Consider the following 19,054-nt stretch of genomic DNA (forward strand, 5'->3'; position numbering starts at 1 on the left):
TGCATATTCATAATATGAAGCAATGATCAGAATTTTACCTCTTTTTGCCAAGAGTATCAGGTGGTAGTGCTGGGTGATAAATCACACCCCCACACAGTATTTCATATGTGTGCTGTGCTTTAGAGCACAAACTGTGCTTCTGACTTGTTTCTTCCTGACCTAAACTATGTAGTTCAGCCATATGTTGTGTTTCATCCCAAATGTAGCCATTAGCTAAGAGATTTGTTTAGTTTTTCAAATTGCTGAAATTCTGTGAGATCCCTGAAATGTAGATATCAAATGCAAAACTTTTTCTGTAATGAGGATTATCAAGGATTTTCACTCCAAATCATTTTTTAAAATTTGATTTCAAATTACATTTATAAAGCCTTTAAAAGACATTCACGTCTGTTTATATTTTTGAAGTAATTTTAAACTAAAAGTAGCCATAGAATGTTAGTTTGAATCCACCACCTTAACAGCTGTATGAACACAGGCAAGTCATTGATCCTCAAGTCAGTTTTTTTTTTTCTTCTGAAAGATAGTTTTGCTTATGTACTGTATTTCAGGGTTGTGGTAGAGAATTATATTGAAGTCGTGGATGTGACATTATAGGAAGATTTAAACATTTTTTTTTCTTTTTCTTTTACATTATGGTCTTAAGGTGAACTGCTTTGTATTTTCCTGAATATTTAAAAAATAAAGAGTTTAAAGAATAAAAAGAATTCTTTGCAAGTAACCTGAATTAGAACATAAGAATATTTAATTATGGTGCTACATTGTGATTGAACATTCTAAAAGTGCTTTAAGAAAACAATGTCAAAAGTAAACAGGAATTTAAATCACTCTTAATACAGTGAATGTAGGTAGAAGCAACTAAGTAGCTTTAAAAAACAAATCAAAAAAGAAAACCCCTCACTTCAAAGATTTTACTAGATAAAATTATTTAATAAAAGTGTAATGATTTACTTCCTCAAATTGTTCTCAATTATATGCTATTCATGCACAGTGTATCTGTGTATCTGGAAGTGATACTTTTGAAACAATTACAGTTTTTTAAAAGTTCACCTATCTGTTATAGGAAATTTGAATGTGTTCGGATTCACTCTATAAATAACACTCTCAGACTCAATTGAAAACGAAAGTAAAGTTTTAATCAAATAGGACAAGGTATAGATAGTTTAGATTTGCATAAAAAACAAAATAGAAATAAGAACAATTAACAATATGACAATGATAATTATAGCAGATAGAGGAAAAGAATACATCACCATTCAAGGGAACCTCAAAACTCAAGTAGCTGGGAGCCCCATTGCAGCCTCAACAGCTTGAATTGGGAAAAGATTTTCCCTGGCGAAGTGTCCTTCCCGCGGGTGAAGCTCAACTATGGTTTAGAGCGCAGGCTTTTTATATGTTTTCAGGCAAAGAAGACTCCAGGCCAAAACTAGCTATATAAGGTTTTTTGACAAGGACTTGCAATATGTACAGCTTGCTTGACAAAGCTCAATATATTTTGAGAACATATTCATGTTGACTCATCCCAAACCTCTGAGGCTTGACATATTTCCTTATCAATTGCATATGCTAAGGGAGGAAGCCACCCAGCCCTAAACATAAGCATTTTCCAAGAATGACTAGTTCTGGTATCTATTGTCAAGAACATGCAGAGTTCATGGAACGGTCAAGTTCCTATAATTTAGAAGCTCAGGCCTGTTAGATTTGAGTGAGCTTATAATTCTAATATGAACTCTTAATTTCTTATTCACTATCTTAATTTGATAAGCAAGAATATTGTTCAAACCTATGTCCCAAAAAAGAAATACTTAAATGAATTGTTTCTGCTTTTTAAATTGCAAGAGACAAATTTACCTTATAATCAATTATTTAATCTTGATCAACTTGTATATGTCTAATTAAAGGAAAGATTGTTTCCTTTAGCAGTATTTAGAATTTTAGTTCAATACAATTTAGAACTGTAGCATAAACCTCTCTGTAAATTGAAATTGTTGTTTATCTTTACTAATTGAAATTTTATTTTTGTGTCTATTATTTCTAAGCAGGTTAGCAACATTGCATAAATCACCAAGCCAGAAGGAGGCCACAATACTGTTTGATATAACGGTTAGTTCAATTTGGTGGGAATGAAAATTGTTGGTTGAATAGTTGTGTCTAAAGAAAATTTTCAAAAAATTGTTTCTTTTAATTCAGTAAACAGTAGTCCTCTTTAGAAATAGCCTTTAACCCTGTCATATTATTTCTTCAAATAGTGTTACCCTTGCAGAATGTTTCAGTATTTCACAAGTAAATTAATTTATTTATTCTTGAGATCTATGGAAAAACTATTTCCCATTAAGGTTTTAAAGTGAACAACTTAAAATATCAGCATTAGTCTTGTTAGTCTATGCCTAGACAGTAGGCCTTTCAGTAACCATCACTATAGCCACATTTACTAAGATGACATTTGGACAAGTATTTATTGTGGTATTTTGTGCCAAAATATGTATTTTTTCCCATGGCATAGACACAAATATTGATAACTTTTTTGATTCTCATTTTTACCTTGAGTTAAAATTGAGAAAAGAAAGAATTTGAAGCCTGTTAATGTTAATGAATATATATGGCACTATACTGATGTGTAAACACCCTATCCTTTGAAAAACACTATTATACGACAGTTATCTCCCAAACAGGGTCTAGTGCACAAGGCAGTTTGGTACAGAAGAAAAATGAAACTTTTTTAATTAAAAAAAAATTGAGCTTTACTAATATTTAAGTTATGGTTCAAAATTGGTACTGCTGTTCAGGCTGCATATCCTTTCTAGTATTCAGTATATTCTTAGGGAAGAATGGGAATCTATAATAAAGAGACACTAAACAATATTTATTTGCTTTTGATGTAATGTATTGCTGTTTTTATATACTTCATTAGGTGGACTTAAATGTGATTGTATATTTGGTTACATGTAATATATGTATTGCTGTCATAGCAGAGTGGCTATTATTTCTGTTCCAAATGTAGGCTGATCTCCCTCTGTTAGAAGATGAAGGCATTAGAATACTTATTCAGATTCCAGAGTGTAAGAGAAAAGAGAATGTTCCTAAAGGAAATAAAATTGAGACTTCTCTGGGGAAAAAAAGGATCCAAAATTAAAGCGGGGAAAACTTGATCCTTTTCAGGATGTTGGGAATGGAAGAATATTATACAAGAAAAATAAGGGAAAGTAAAGGACAATTAGTTGTCCAGTTAGAGCTTAAAACAGATTTGAGGTTCTTCCTGAATTTGGAGATAAGCTGGATGCTCTGATAAGGAAGCTCCTGCTTATGTTACCAAAAAATGGCATAGTAGAGCCATGCATCTTTTATACAAAGAAGATCAGAGGAGGAAAAGATGATCAATGGTAGAACCTGGTGATTCTTTGCTCAGAGGTGCTGATGCAGTCCTTGGTCAACTTGATAAAAACTACACAAAGGTCTTTTGTCTTCCTGAATCTAATGTACAAGACAGAAGAGAACCTCTTAAGGTTTATCAAACCTTATGACAACACCACACTTCAGATATGCATGGTAACACAAATAACACTTCCATAAGGAATCGAAAAAACATTGCCAACAATTATGAAGTCTTAGGCAAAAAACTGCAGACTAAATGGAGAAGTTCTGCACTGTTGAAGGAAAGGGAATTTGGGAAGTAAACCACCAATTAAAGTATCTAGGTGCTGCAGGATTAGAACTGCCAAAAAATTAGGGAGATCTGAGTTTGAATCCTGCCTCAAATATTAGCTTTGTGACTGGACAAATCACCTAGCCTCCCTCTGCCTCAGTTTCTTCATTTATAAAAATGAGGATAATTGAACCAAGATATATAGAGAGATGAAATATACCTGGCAAGAGTTGGAGCATACCAGCACAAAATCTGGTAAGAATGTATTTGACATATGTCTTGTAAATTAATCAAAAGGACTTTAAAAAGAATAGGAGAGAGGGAGGTATATATTCCCTCATTAGATACTGTAGAGAAAGAGCTACAAAGAATGAAAAAATAGAATAGCTTAGACTGTTACCTCCTAGAGTTTGTAACAGAAAAGTCTGATATATATATGTATGTATGTATGTATATATACCCTAGATTTTGGGAAAGCAGATTTCAAGGGTTCAGAGGATGGATTTAAAAGGTTCTTATGGACTGCAGTGCCATGGAAGAAGCCAGCCAGGAGGATTAGGAGGGACTTAAGAATGCAATTCTGAAGACACAAAGGGAAATCAATTCTAATGAAAAAGGAAAATTGTATTTGTCTAAAGAGAAAGATGTTGAAGCATAAGAAGTGCCCCAGTCAACTTTGATTTAGAAAATTTTGAGTATCTATGCCCTGTAAAAATAGTTTCAAATGTTAAAGCTCAGAATGAGCTAAGACTGATGAGGAATGAGGGACACCCAAAAAGCCTTTTTACTTGAGGTAGATGGAACTGAATGAAACTTAACAACAGAAAGAAGTAGAAGTATCCATTCATACAGTGGGTTTTTTTTTCTCTCTCTCTACAATAACCACATATAACATGGAATGATAGAACCAATATAATAAAAAAGGAACACATCCCAAATCAGTGAGATCATTTGTTGCAGCTGTCCTTGGTGCATTTAGGCCCTCTGGCCCAGAGTAGCTACTTTCACAGGACCTGAAAGAACTGGCAGATGGGATCACTGTTGGTTGCAGTAAATACTTGAATGCTCATCAAAAAAAAAGGAAGAGTAATCAAGATTGGACAAGGGGAAATGTCCTCATTTTTTTTTTTTTTTTAATTGAACTTGTAGATAACAAATAGCTTCATTTTGAAGCTTGGGGAATATTCTAGAATGCATCATTAAAGAACTAGTTGCTGAATTATAGATAGAAAAGCAGTGTTTACAAAGAACTCACTGAGCTTTATCCAGAACAGGTCCTGCCAAACCAAACTTATATCCTGTTTTGGACATTATTAAACCATAAATAAGAAAAATGTCACCTTTATAATTTACTTAGATTTTGGCAAAGCTTTTAATAAAATATCTGATTTTCATGGAGAGGATGGAGTGATAGATTTGATGAGAATATAACCATTCGAATGGTTGGATTCAAAGAGCTATTGTTAGAAGTTCAATGTAATTTTGATTGGAGGCCCCAGTAGACTTTTCCAGAGATTTCTGCTTGTCATTGTGTTTCAATATTATTAATGATATTGATTCAGGCATAGATATATATGTGTTTGTCAGTTTTTCAGATAACACAAAAAAAAAAGAACAGTTAATTCACTAAATGGAAGTGTGAGTCCCAGAAGATCTTGAAAACATTCTGCTGACTAATTAAAGTTGAAATTCTCTGGGGATGAGTGTAAAGTCTTACACTCGAATACAAAAAAAATCATCTTTGAAATTAAAAAGGGTGGTATGGTTAAAAAAAAAAGTTATGAAAAAGTTCAAAGAACAATGTGAGTTGATTGTGTGATAAAGCAACAAAAAAAGCTAATGCAATCTTGAACTGCATGGGAGATACTCCTTTTCCAGTAATAGAGAGATGATCATCCCACTGTATCATGCCCTTGTTAGACTTCATCTGGAATATTGTTCAATTCTGGGTCCCCACTTTAAGAAGGACTAAAAAGGAAGAGAATAACAACAAGGATAATGAAGGGCCTTAAATCCAAGTCACATCAGGCTACAGGAACTAGACATAACCTGAAGAAGAGAAGACATGAGAAATATCTTCATCTATGTGAAGGTCTGTGATATAGAGGAAACAAATTGTTATGTTTGACCATAAAGAACTACTAAAAGCAGTGGAAGTTGCAAAGAGACTAGCATAGGCTGGTATCAGGAGAAATTTCCCAACAATTCGAATTGTCAAAAGTGGAATGGGCTAACTCAGAGAGGTGGTAGTTTCCCTTCTCTGGGGGTCTTCAAAGACTTTATAGATGGTCACTTGTCAGAAATATGAAAGCAGAAATTCCTTTTGTGTACCAGCTGGATTAGGTGTCCACTGAAGTCCCTTACAACTTTCAGATTCTATGATTCATGGATTATATTATCCAGTTTTAATTAAACTAACACAAAACAGACATGTGATTTAAGAAGATTCCTACAAAAAGAACATAGATTAGAATATTATTGGCATAAGTACACATGAATTATAAGAAAATGGCAAATATGATACTTCTATCAGTATAAGCTCTTTGCTACATTAGAATATACTGATGATCTAATTATATGTATTTTGACTTATTTTATTAAATATTTCTCATTTAAATGTTTAAAAAAAGAACAGTTATTTTTTTTAAAATTGAATTCCATTGTGAATACATCCAGCCATTCTGAAGAGCAATTTGGAACTATGCTCAAAAAGTTATCAAACTGTGCATATCCTTTGACCCAGCAGTGTTGCTACTGGGCTTGTAAGATCAAAGAGATCTTAAAGAAGGGAAAGGGACCTGTATGTGCAAGAATGTTTGTGGCAGCCTCTTTGTGGTGGCCAGAAACTGGAAACTACATGGATGCCCATCAATTGGAGATTGCTGAATAAATTGTGGTATATGTATATTATGGAATATTATTATTCTGTAAGAAATGACCAACAGGATGATTTCAGAAAGGCCTGGAGAGACTTACATGAACTAATGCTGAGTGAAATGAGCAGGACTAAGAGAACATTCAACAATACTATATAATGATCAGTTCTGATGGATGTGGCCATTTTCAACGATGAGATGAACCAAATCAGTTCCAATAGAGCAGTAAGGAACTGAACCAGCTACACCCAGCAAAAGAACTCTAGGAGATGATTATGAACCACTACATAGAATTCCCAATACCCCTATTTTTGTCCACCTGCATTTTTGATTTCCTTCACAGGCTAATTGTACACTGTTTCAAAGATCGATTCTTTTTGTACAGCAAAATAACTGTATGGACATGTATACATATATCGTATTTAACATATACTTTAACATATTTAACATGCATTGGTTGACCTGCCATCTGGGGGAAGAGGTGGGGGTAAGGAGGGGAAAAATTGGAACAAAAGATTTTGCAATTGAGTGTTTATGTCCTTATAGTCACTGTTTATATTGTTTTTCTTGCTTCCACTTCACAATGTATCAGTTCATATAGGTCTTTTTGTGCCTTTCCATTTTTGTCATAGTTACCATTTTTTTTTATTACATTCAGGTTTCCTCAGTTTTTTTTTTTTTTCAGCTATTCACTGATCAATGGTCATTCCAATTTTTTGTTACAAAACAAAATCACTACTATAAGTATTTCCATAAAGTCCTTTGGGTATTATATGCTTTATAGTGGAATATTTGGGTCAGAAAGTATGGATATTTTAACCACTTCACTTGAATAATTCCAAATTGCTTTCCATAATGGTTGTATTGCTTAATAGGTTCACCAACAATGTACTAGGGTGCCTTTTTATCCCTTGCTCCTCTAACTTTTCCTTTTGTCATTTTTGCCAGTTTGTTATTTATGTTGGGAATCTTCACATTTGTTTAGATTTGCATTTACAACATTCTTTTGTATGGTTATTAGTAGTTTACAACTCTTATTTTGAGAACTGTTTGTTCAAATCTTTTGGCCACTTAAATACTGAGGATAAAATAAGCACTTGTGTTCAAAAGCAGATATTAGTTAATATAATAGTATAAGCAAGACATTTAAAAACCAAGCCTCTGTTGCCAAAAGTGATATAAACATGTCACCCTGTAAAAATTCATTTCAGTATACTTGAAGACAAACTTTTCTATTCCAATTAAAAATTTTGGAAACAAGAGTTTTTAATGCATTTTGATTTGTTAAAAATTTATAGATTCACTTCAGAGAAGAGTGAAATTTAGTAGCCAGATATCAACAAAAATTGGTGAGTGGGAATGTAAAATGAATATGTTTTAGTAAGTGCAGTTAACTATGATGTACTTCTATATGTTTTTGTGAGATATAGTTTGGCCTTGGCAGTCATTAAAACCATAACAATATAAATCAGACTTTGAGCCATATTTTTGAATTATGGTATGAAAATAAAACTAAGATTTTTGAAAGTAATTAAGCTTGTTCAATTATTCTTTTTCCTAAAAAATATGAAGCGAAAAGATTGTTTTGTTCCATTTGTAAAAATAAAATAAAATGAAATTTATCTTGTTTCCTCTTTATCTCATCTTTTAAAAATGTCTTTGTATATGTTAGCTTACTACAGCACTGAGAGTTTGAGACTCATCCAAGGTCACACAGCCAGGTTATGTCAAAGGCACAACTTGAATCCTCGTCTTTCCTGATTTTGAGACTAGTTCCCTGTACTCTCTCTCTCTCTCTGTGCTGTACACACACACTCTCTATCCAAAAAGCCAATTTATAAATATATAAGCATCTACTGAGAGAGCATGATGAGTTTTCTTTTACTGAGACCACTGTTGTAGATTTAACTTCAAGCTTACATTCTTTTTCCCAAGCAGGTGTTTAAAAATGTCACTTGCTAAGAAATAAAAATGGAGAATTAATGTAATTATAAGTAATACTTTACCTACTCGAATTTTCTAGGGGACTTTTATTGAAAGTTTTACCAAACACTACAATTTTAACTCTAGTGCCTCATCATGGTTTGAAGAGAACTGTGGATTTTCAAACACTCTGCCCTAGAATAAAAGATTGTATATACCATAAACATTTTCCAATTATATTTTAAACTGGCTTAAGCTATACTTGGGAGTTTTATGCACTGCAAGTTTGAAACCTCTCTCCTAAAATATCAGTAGAATTGCAGTCTGCATCAGTGGAGGGAATACTAACCAGTGAGATCAGGTTCTTTAAAAGAATGTGTTAATCATGTATTTATCAGATACTGTACTAGGTGCTGGCATATAAGTCCAAAGAATATAACAATTCTTTTTTTTTTTAATAATTTTTTTCACAGTATATATGCATGAGTAATTTTTAAAATAATATTATCCCTTGTATTCATTTTTCCAAATTATCCCCTCTCTCTCTCTACTCCCTCCCCTTAATGACAGTCAATCCCATACATTTTACATATGTTACAATATAACCTAGATACAATATATGTATGTAAATACCATTTTCTTGTTGCACGTTAAGTATTAGATACCGAAGGTATAAGTAACCTGGGTAGATAGACAGTAGTGCTAACAATTTACATTCACTTCCCAGTGTTCCTTCTCTGGGTGTAGTTGTTTCTGTCCATCATTGATCAACTGGAAGTGAGTTGGATCTTCTTTATGTTGAAGATTTCCACTTCCATCAGAATACATCTTCATACAACATTGAAGTGTACAGCGATCTTCTGGTTCTGTTCATTTCACTCAGCATCAGTTCATGTAAGTCTCTCCAAGCCTCTCTGTATTCCTCCTGCTGGTCATTTCTTACAGAACAATAATATTCCATAACATTCATATACCATAATTTACCCAACCATTCTCCACTTGATGGGCATCCATTCATCTTCCAGTTTCTAGCTACTACAAAAAGAGCTGCCACAAACATTTTGGCACATACAGGTCCCTTTCCCCTCCTCAGTATTTCTTTGGGATATAAGCCCAATAGCAGCACTGCTGGATCAAAGGGTATGCACAGTTTGATAACTTTTTTGGGCATAGTTCCAGATTGCTCTCCAGAATGGCTGGATTCTTTCACAACTCCACCAGCAATGTATTAGTGTCCCAGTTTCCCCACATCCCCTCCAACATTCATCATTATTTGTTCCTGTCATCTTAGCCAATCTGACAGGTGTGTAGTGGTATCTCAGAGTTGTCTTAATTTGCATTTCTCTGATCAGTAGTGATTTGGAACACTCTTTCGCATGAGTGGATATAGTTTCAATTTCGTCATCTGAGAATTGTCTGTTCATATCCTTTGACCATTTATCAATTGGAGAATGGTTTGATTTCTTATAAATTAGGGTCAGTTCTCTATATAGTTTGGAAATGAGACCTTTATCAGAATCTTTAACTTTAAAAATATTTTCCCAATTTGTTACTTCCCTTCTAATCTTGTTTGCATTAGTATTGTTTGTACAGAAACTTTTTAGTTTGATGTAATCAAAATCTTCTATTTTCTGATCGATAATGATCTCTAGTTCTCCTCTGCTCATAAATTCCTTCCTCCTCCACAGGTCTGAGAGGTAGACTATTCTCTGTTCCTCTAATCTATTATCTCATTCTTTATGCCTAAGTCATGGACCCATTTTGATCTTATCTTGGTATATGGTGTTAAGTGTGGATCCATATCTAATTTCTGCCAGAATATAACATCTTACAAGAATTTTATATATTCTGGAAAGGTGATAGTAAGGATTGCTAAGTACATACAGAATAACAATAAAGAGAATACATGGTCATGTAAGAATGAGGGTACTAGCAGTTAAAAGGAATAGGGAAAACTTCCAAAGGTTGTACTTAAGTGCTTCTTGAAGAAGGAGGGTTTCTTTGAGGTGGCCAGGAGATGATCATCCATTCTAGATGATCATCCATTCTAGCCATGAAGGAAAGCCAAGGAAAAAGCATGGGTACTTGAGATGTAGTATTCTGGGTGAAGAACAACAAAAAGAATTCATTTTGGCTGTAGCACAGGAAAAAAAGAAGAATTTATAATGACGTCAGAAAGATTGTGAAGACTTTTTAAAAAATTAAACAGCAAAAATTGTATATGTGTGTAATGGAATATTAAGTTATAAGAAATAAGGAAATAGATTATTTAAAAGATAAATGGAAAGATTTGTTTGAACTGATGAACATTTTCTACTATGACATCAATATTATAAAAACAATTTTGAATACTTGTATGAAATTGATAAACAACAAAATGAGCAGAAGCAAGAAAACAATTTATATAAAATAACATTTAAACAAACAACTTTGAAAGCTGTAGGAACTCTGACCTTCCATGATTCTTGAGGATTAATGATATACTTTGCAACAAAACAAGGATGTATTTATAGATGCCAAATGAGATGTGTGTATGTGCATTGACACATATACTTATAAGTTTTATTGTTGTTGTTGTTTTTGTTTGTGTTTTGACAAGGTAGTCAAGGTTAAATGACTTGCCCAGGATACACTTAGTAAGTATCAGTGTCTGAGGCCAGATATGAACTCAAATCTTCCTGACTCCAAGACCATGCTGTATCCACTGCACCACCAAGTTATCCCTACAGATTTTTTTCTGGGGCAATTGAGGTTAAGTGACTTGCTCAGGGTCACACAGCTAGGAAGTGTTAAGTGTCTGAGGTCATATTTGAACTCAGGTCCTCCACCAGGGGTGGTGTTCTATCCACTACACCATCTGTCTGCCCCTAGATTTTTAATAAATGTATGTATTTATTTAACATAACTAATGAGGCAATTTGTTTTGCCTGACCATGCATATTTATTACAAGGAATTTGTTTTCTTAACTTTCTTCCCAGTGGAATAGGTAGTGGGAGGGAGAGAAAATAGATTTTTAATTAAAAAATAAAATTAAAAGTAAAAAATAAATGTTAACGGGAGTTAGTATTTGGTAAGAGAGGCGAAAGGAAGCTACTGGAGTTAATTCAGTAAAGGAGTGCCATGGTCATATCTGTACCTAAAAGGAAATCACTTTGGTAGTAGTATAGTAGATGGATTGAAATGGGGAGAGACTTGAGGCAAGAACAGTTAAGAATCTGTTACTCCACCTGAGAGATGAGGTAGAGCTAAGTTAGGGTAATAACTGTGAGTACAAAGGATTCAGATATAAGGTGTTATGAAAACAATTGAATGAAAATGTAGGCTAAGGAAGAATAAACAATGCCACATTGAGTTTAGTCGTCTATGAGTAATTTTGCTGTTTTTAAGATGGGTGTTTTGTTGCTGTATGGCTTGTTTTTCGATTTCTCCCCCCCCCCTTGGGTTTTTTGTTTGTTTGTTTGTTTTGTTTTGTTTTGTTTTTGCATTCTAATGAACTGTGAAACATGATAAGAAATTATTAAATTTATTTGTTTTAATATTTTGAAGGAGATTCTACAAGTGTTGTACAAAGCTCTTATAGAAAAACCATTCACAAATAAAAACATTTTAAGTTAGAAGGGATCTAGTTAGACTTATTTCCACCCCCACCAAGAAATCCTATAAACCGCATATCCACTAAGGAATCATCCAATCTCTACTAGAAGACCTCCAATGAGTGGGGAACTTGTTAACCTCCTTCCACCCACTTCCCAAGCCTTTTATGAATGCCCTTTATGTACCTCTAATTGCTTGGAATCTTTTTCTCATTTCATGTCCTAATTCCCATTCTTCCACATTGCCCCTTTGTTCCTGGCTGTGCTCTCTGGAGGCAAAAAGAGTAAGTTTATTCCCTCTTCTACATGATAGCCCTTCAAATACTTGAAGAAATATGTCAGGTTTTGAGTCATCTCTTTTTTAGGCTAAACATATCCACTTTTTAAAAATGAGCCTCAGATTGTATGTACTCAAGTCCCTTCATCATCCTGGTTACTCTCTGAACGATTTCCAGTTTATTTTTGTCCTTAAGCTCTGGTGATCAGAACTCAGCATGATATTCCAAATGTGGCTTGACCATCGCAGTATATAGAAGGATTGTCTTCTGTTTATTCCAGGAAGCTATTCTCTTTTTTTAAAAATTAATTTTATAATTATAACATTTTTTTGACAGCACATATGCATGGGTAATTTTTTTACATTATCCCTTTTACTCACTTCTGTTCCGAATTTTCCCCTCCTTCCTTCCACCCCCTCCCTTGGATGGCAGGCATTCCCATATATGTTAAATATGTTATAGTATATCCTAGATACAATATATGTGTGCAGAACCGAATTTTTTGTTGCACAGGAAGAATTGGATTCAGAAGGTAAAAAGTAACCTGGGAAGAAAAAAAATGCAAACAGTTTACACTCATTTCCCAGTTCCTTCTCTGGGTGTAGATGATTCTGTCCATCATTGATAATTGGAACTGAATTAGCTCTTCTCTTTGTTGAAGAGAGCCACTTCCATCAGAATACATCTTCATACAGTATTGTTGAGGTGTATAATGATCTGGTTCTGCTCATTTCACTCAGCATCAGTTCATGTAAATCTCTCCAAGCCTCTCTGTATTCATCCTGCTGGTCATTTCTTACAGAACAATAATATTCCATAACATTCATATACCATAACTTACCCAGCTATTCTCCAATTGATGAGCATTCATTCATTTTCCAGTTTCTAGCCACTACAAAAAGGGCTACCACAAACATTCTTGCACATACAGGTCCCTTTCCCTTCTTTAATATTTCTTTGGGGTATAAGCCCAGTAGTAGCACTGCTGGATCAAAGGGCATGCACAGTTTGATAACTTTTTGGGCATAATTCCAGATTGCTCTCCAGAATGATTGGATTCGTTCACAACTCCACCAACAATGCATCAGTGTCCCAGTTTTCCCACATCTCCTCTAACATTCATCATTATTTTTTCTTGTCATCTTAGCCAATCTGACAGGTGTGTAGTGGTATCTCAGAGTTGTGTTAATTTGCATTTCTCTGATCGATAGTAATTTAAAACACTTTCATATGAGTGGAAATAGTTTCAATTTCATCATCTGAAAAATTGTCTCTTCATATCCTTTGACTATCAATTGAAGAATGGCTTGATTTCTTATAAATTAGAATCAGTTCTCTATATATTTTGGAAATGAGGCCTTTATCAGAACCTTTAACTGTAAAATGTTTTCCCAGTCTCTTACTTCCCTTCTAATCTTGTTTGAATTAGTTTTATTTGTATAAAAGCTTTTTAATTTGATGTAATCAAAATTTTCTATTTTGTGATCAATAATGATCTTTAGTTCTGCTTTGGTCACAAATTCCTTCCTCCTCCACAAACCTGAGAGGTAAACTATCCCATGTTCCTCTAATTTATTTATGATCTCACCCTTTATGCCTAAATCATGGACCCATTTTGATCTTATCTTGATATGTGGTGTTAAGTGTGGGTCCATGCCTAATTTCTGCCATACTAATTTCCAGTTTTCCCAGCAGTTTTTGTCAAATAATGAATTCTTATCCCAGAAGTTGGGATCTTTTGGTTTGTCAAATACTAGATTGCTATAGTTATTCACTATTTTGTACTGTGAACCTAACCTATTCCACTGATCAGTTAGTCTATTTCTTAGCCAATACCAAATGGTTTTGGTGACTGCTGCTTTATCATAATAGTTTTAGATCAGATACAGCTAGGCCATCTTCATTTGATTTTTCTTTTTCCATTAATCAGGAAGCTATTCTCAGTGTAGCCTCAAACCTCATTAATTCTTTTGGCTATCATATCACTCTGGTTAACTCATATTGAACTTCTCCACCAAAACCACCAGATCTTTTTCAGATAAACTGCTACCTAAAAATGTTTTTCCCATCTTATACTTGGGAATTCAATTTTTGGAACTCAAGTACAAGAGCCAGTAAGAATATTTTTGGCTCTTGGTTGTCATCCAGCATATCAACCTTTCTTCTCAATCTTGTTTGCCAGTTTGATAAGCAAATTCTGATTTGCCAACTCATTTAATTTATTTAGTTATTAGGAAGCAAGATGAGAAAAAGGTTTTTGGAGTTTGTTTCTGGTTTGGTTTTTTTTTAGTGCTTAATTTTTATTTTAAATAATTTTCTCTTTTCCCCCTTTGCCCCCATTTCATGACTTTTAAAATTGAGCTGTTTTGTGGGGATACAGGGATCACTTCCAAGCTTATTGTGCAACTTTGAGTCTTGGTTTTGCTCATAGCAGGAGCTAGCCTGACCTAATCTCTCCTGTTGTTGCCTGTTTTCCTGGGCTGGCCATTTGCCCTCTGGATTGAGGCTACCCCATTAATCTATTCTGCTACTATTTTAATGAGCCTGGACTGAGGGTCTCTGTTGCTGATCTTCTGCGATTAAGATCCTCCCACTGGCTTTCCCGGACAACTCATGAGTCAGGCTGTACACCCCTTTCAACCCAGTGAGACTGACCTTTATTGAAGTCCTTCCAATCTATCTTGAGCTGGAAAATTATTTCATTGTGTCTCTTCATAGGTTCTGTTGTTTCAGACTCTGTTCAGAGGTTTGGTTTCATGTGGTTTTCGAAGGAAACTAGGAGAGCTTGAGGAGTTTCCTGGCTTCTGTCTGCTCTCTTGGCTCCACTCTTTTATGCCTTTCTCGTTGAGATTTTACTTATTTCAATTTTCTTTCCTCCTAGTTATATACTTTTCTTCCCTCCCCCCCAAACAAATAGATTCTTCTTTTCAAATTCTGGTCATTAAGGTTTTTAAAATTTGTGTGCATGTGTCCTTTTCCAAAAAAAGATATCTCTCACTGTTCGTTAATGGATATTTGTTATGTTCATTATGTCTGTCTATTGTAGACCCTCATTCTCTGATTTCATGATCCCTATAATTATCAAAATTTCCCAAGATCTCAGATCATTTTAAGCTTTCCCCCTTAACAGTTTCTGCTATTGCCTAATAGAACTAGCCATAAGGGTTACCAATCATTAACAGATGTCAGAGAGGATTGGGCCTCATGGTAAATCCTCATGGTCCTCCCCTGCCTCCCTGATAATGCACTGTACTACTAATATATATCTTTCATCAGTTATCTTTTTCCTTATCTGTCAAAGTCTCCCTAGGTTCTCCAGGTTCCAGTTGCCCCCATGAGTTTCAGATTCCCCTTCTTCAAGGTATAAGCAGTTTTTTCAGACACCAAATCCCATAAGCAATATCTAGCACAAAATCCCCTCTCTATTCACCCTTACAAGCATTTATTAGTGGAACTCCTTCCCACTACCAAAACAAAGCCTCCTTCCTTTTTCCCATACACTTTTAATCCTTTTCCCTTCTTCACCCACTCCCCTGGAAGCTCTTACCTTACTGAGACCACAAAGGTCACCTTTCCAACATTGCTTCAATTTATTCCAGGACATAATAGATTCTTCTGAATCTCCATACTCTCTTACCCTTCTCTACTTTAGGTATCCATCCTCTACTGTTATAATGTAAGCCCACAAAAACAAAAATTTGATTCATTTGTACTCCAATGTTATTGGACAGTGATAGTGGTGTTGCCCAATTCTTTCCATAATGCACCATGCCCACCACCAAAATTCTGCCTTTTTTTCTGTTTCCTTTTGTACATTTGGAAAGAAATGTCTTGCTGGTCTCTTTGCTACCTGTTGTTGTTGTTTTTTGTCTCTAACTGCATTTCTATTGTTTGAGGTGTTTTTGAAAATAAATAATCTCTTTGGTTCTGGTTTTCTTTTTAGGAATGTTTCAAAATCCTCTTTATTTCTGAACTTGCATCTTTTTTCATTTATGAATAAGTTCACATTTTCAGGATGGATTAATTATCCCAAGCTCCATTGCGTTTCTGAATACATTTTCGCTCCTACATTTTCTGGTGGTCTAGAATAGTTTTGTATTCTTTCATTTTTTGTTATCTTGAGGTGTTGGGTTTTTTTTTTCTGGAGGTAATCTTTGAATTCTTTCCATTGTTATTTCATTTTCCACATTCAGAAGTTCTAGGCAGATTTTTTTTGTTATTTTATGCATTATGATCTTTTTTTTTTTTTTTTTTGGTCGTATTATGTTCTTCTGGGAGACCTATGATGTTTAGGTTGTCTCTACACATCCTTATTTTAAGTAGTATCTTTTACTTACATAGTGAACATATTTTCTTTTAATGCTAGTCATTCCTTTTTGATTCTTTTCTATGTGATAGTTCTTTGCTTCTGTTAATTGCATTCTGAATCCCTTGTTCTCTCCTGTGTCTTTGGTGAGACATGAAATTGATTTTCAGTTTTTCTATCTATATTTTTCTATATCTGCCTGTTATTTTTGTTCTGTAAACTATAAATTCTGCTTTCAGAAACAGGAATTCCCGTTTCTCTTTTGCGGGGGTAGGGGTTGGGGAAGGAATGTTACTGATCGGTTTTAGGAATAGAATATTATGATTCTGTTTTCTCATTCCACAGAATCCTATTTTATCAAGTATTGAAATTGTTTGCCTTTGTTCTGTAGTATTTGTTCATAGGTGTCTGAATTTGTTTACTAGACCTGTAGACGAAATTTCTTGTTTTTAATGTTTTTCCTGTTTATTTATGCACTTGGTCTTTGAGTTTTCTTCTTCCTGAGATCTATGGTAATTTCAGTCTTCATGCCTCCTTGCCTTCTCCCTATTTTCCCCTATTACTCACTTTCTTACTGCTAACTGGTAGTTTCCTTGGGAGTTGGATCTCAAACATCTCATTCTCTTTCCATGCTGGGCAATTCATAGTTTATTCGTGTAGGACTTGAGGCAGCTCAAGTGACTTGGGTGGGGAGAATTGGCCCAAGCTAGATGTTAAGCTCTTTCCCTTAGGCTCCACAACCCCTACATACAGTGTGTGGTCTAGGTGGCCTATTTCACTTCCTGTGTTTCTCAGTTCTCTGGCTTGTACTGGCATTTCGGGACTCTGTAGCACTAGTGCTTTAGGTTTGTCTATTGCAGTGCTGGCTTGCTGTCAAAGTCCCAGGCAGGCTTATGCTCCTGGAGGGCTGTCACTGCACTGGCTCTCACTCTTAGCTCAACTTCCATAACCTGCAGCTAGGGTCTCCAGAGCAAAAGGGGTTAAGGTGAGGTTAGCTTTTACTGCTAGTCCATGTGTTGGGTTCTTGGATCTGTTAGTGCAGCTTCATTGCTGATAGCCTGTGAGCTAGGGAAGGTAGGCTGAGTAAGCTCAGAATAGGTGTCATTTCATAATTTTTTTTTCTTTTGTATTCTGGGTGTCCTGGACTATGGCAACAGCTGAAAGTGTTTTATCTTTGAAGCATAATTTATATTTTGGAGAAGTTTGAGATATTGTGGGGTTCAGAGAAAAGTGTCTGCTCCTTTATCTTATTTGCCCTAATAGTTTCCAAAACAAAGCAATTCAATGAAGTAAAGGTGAAAATTGTTGTAATAATTTACCTTACTATATTCTAATATTTTTTCTTCTCCATATTTCTTCTAAGTGGCTTAGTCCCAATGCTTAGGATTTAGAGCAAAAATGAGGACAGTGTTTATTTACAGCTATAATAATAATAGCAAAGATCAAGCGTACTTCTTCATTTCATGTTTTTAAAGCCAATTTGTTTTTATTTGCAGGCCCAAGGTTTTCGAGATGTAGTTGTTCCTTCATCATTATCTCCAATGGAACCTTCAGTGAACCCCCGAAAGCGGTCACGAGAAACAAAGGAAGAAAAATAGTATTTTAAAGATTTTGCATCTTGCATTGCAGAAAAAAAGTTGCAAAGACCATTGTATATAAGGACATGGCACAGTTTACATAGCAAATATTTTAAATAGTCATAAAATGACATTACCAAATATTTATAAATCATTTATTAAAACATTTGTATAGAATACACTCAAGCAATAAAAATAGTTGTAAACATTAAAATACATAAAAGTATGTACATAGTAAGTTAATATTATTAACTTGGAGCTTTTATAAAATAATTCATACTCTACTCACCTCATTAGTAACACCTGTTGGATATTAAAGTCTCATCTCAATATTACATTATACATAAATATCTTCACCTGATTGCATCATAAACCTAATTATGTATGATTTGATAATATTTCAACCTGATTTTATCCTTGACAGAACAGGATCATTACCAGCAGTCTTACCTTCTAACAATCAATGAGACATAATATATATTAAAATCTTTTTGACCCTCAAGTTGTATTATTCTCTGAATACTTAAATTTCTTTCCTGCTGTGGCAGCATTAGGCCTGGCTCATCTCTAGAGTCAAATAATTTTGTTGAATTGAATAATTGTGGCAATGCATTGTGGTCTAGTCCTACATTTAAAAGTATGGTTGTAGATCTAAACCTGCAACTGTGTTTAAATATAGCTTTAGGTGGATCATGGCCAGTACCTCGATGATAATGAAAGTGGGAATTTTTTGTTTAATTATCTTTTCCTTCAACATTTCTTTGCCAAAGCATTAAGCATTGTTTAAAGCAACAAATACTAACCTTGTATTATCATTCAGTAAAATAAATATAAAGGCCCTCCAAAAAATACAAACATGT

At 34.4% G+C, this 19,054-nt stretch overlaps 1 protein-coding gene across 5 annotated transcripts in view; it reads left to right on the forward strand.

The window, feature by feature from the left end:
- Positions 1-18,696, forward strand: part of RAD51C (RAD51 paralog C) — a 78,584-nt gene extending 59,888 nt beyond the window's left edge. For 2 of the 5 annotated variants that reach the window (XM_074261939.1, XM_074261940.1), the window contains 2 exons: positions 2,040-2,100; positions 18,114-18,696. In XM_074261939.1, the coding sequence (XP_074118040.1) occupies positions 2,040-2,100; positions 18,114-18,215 (163 nt within the window). In that variant the 3' untranslated portion in view covers positions 18,216-18,696. The remainder of the gene's footprint in view (positions 1-2,039; positions 2,101-18,113) is intronic. The other 3 variants (XR_012481265.1, XM_074261941.1, XM_074261942.1) reach the window with 3 other exon arrangements.
- Positions 18,697-19,054: the final 358 nt, after the last annotated feature.

Source organism: Sminthopsis crassicaudata, chromosome 4 (assembly GCF_048593235.1).
Source record: "Sminthopsis crassicaudata isolate SCR6 chromosome 4, ASM4859323v1, whole genome shotgun sequence".
In the NCBI taxonomy this organism is placed as follows: Eukaryota; Metazoa; Chordata; class Mammalia; order Dasyuromorphia; family Dasyuridae; genus Sminthopsis; species Sminthopsis crassicaudata.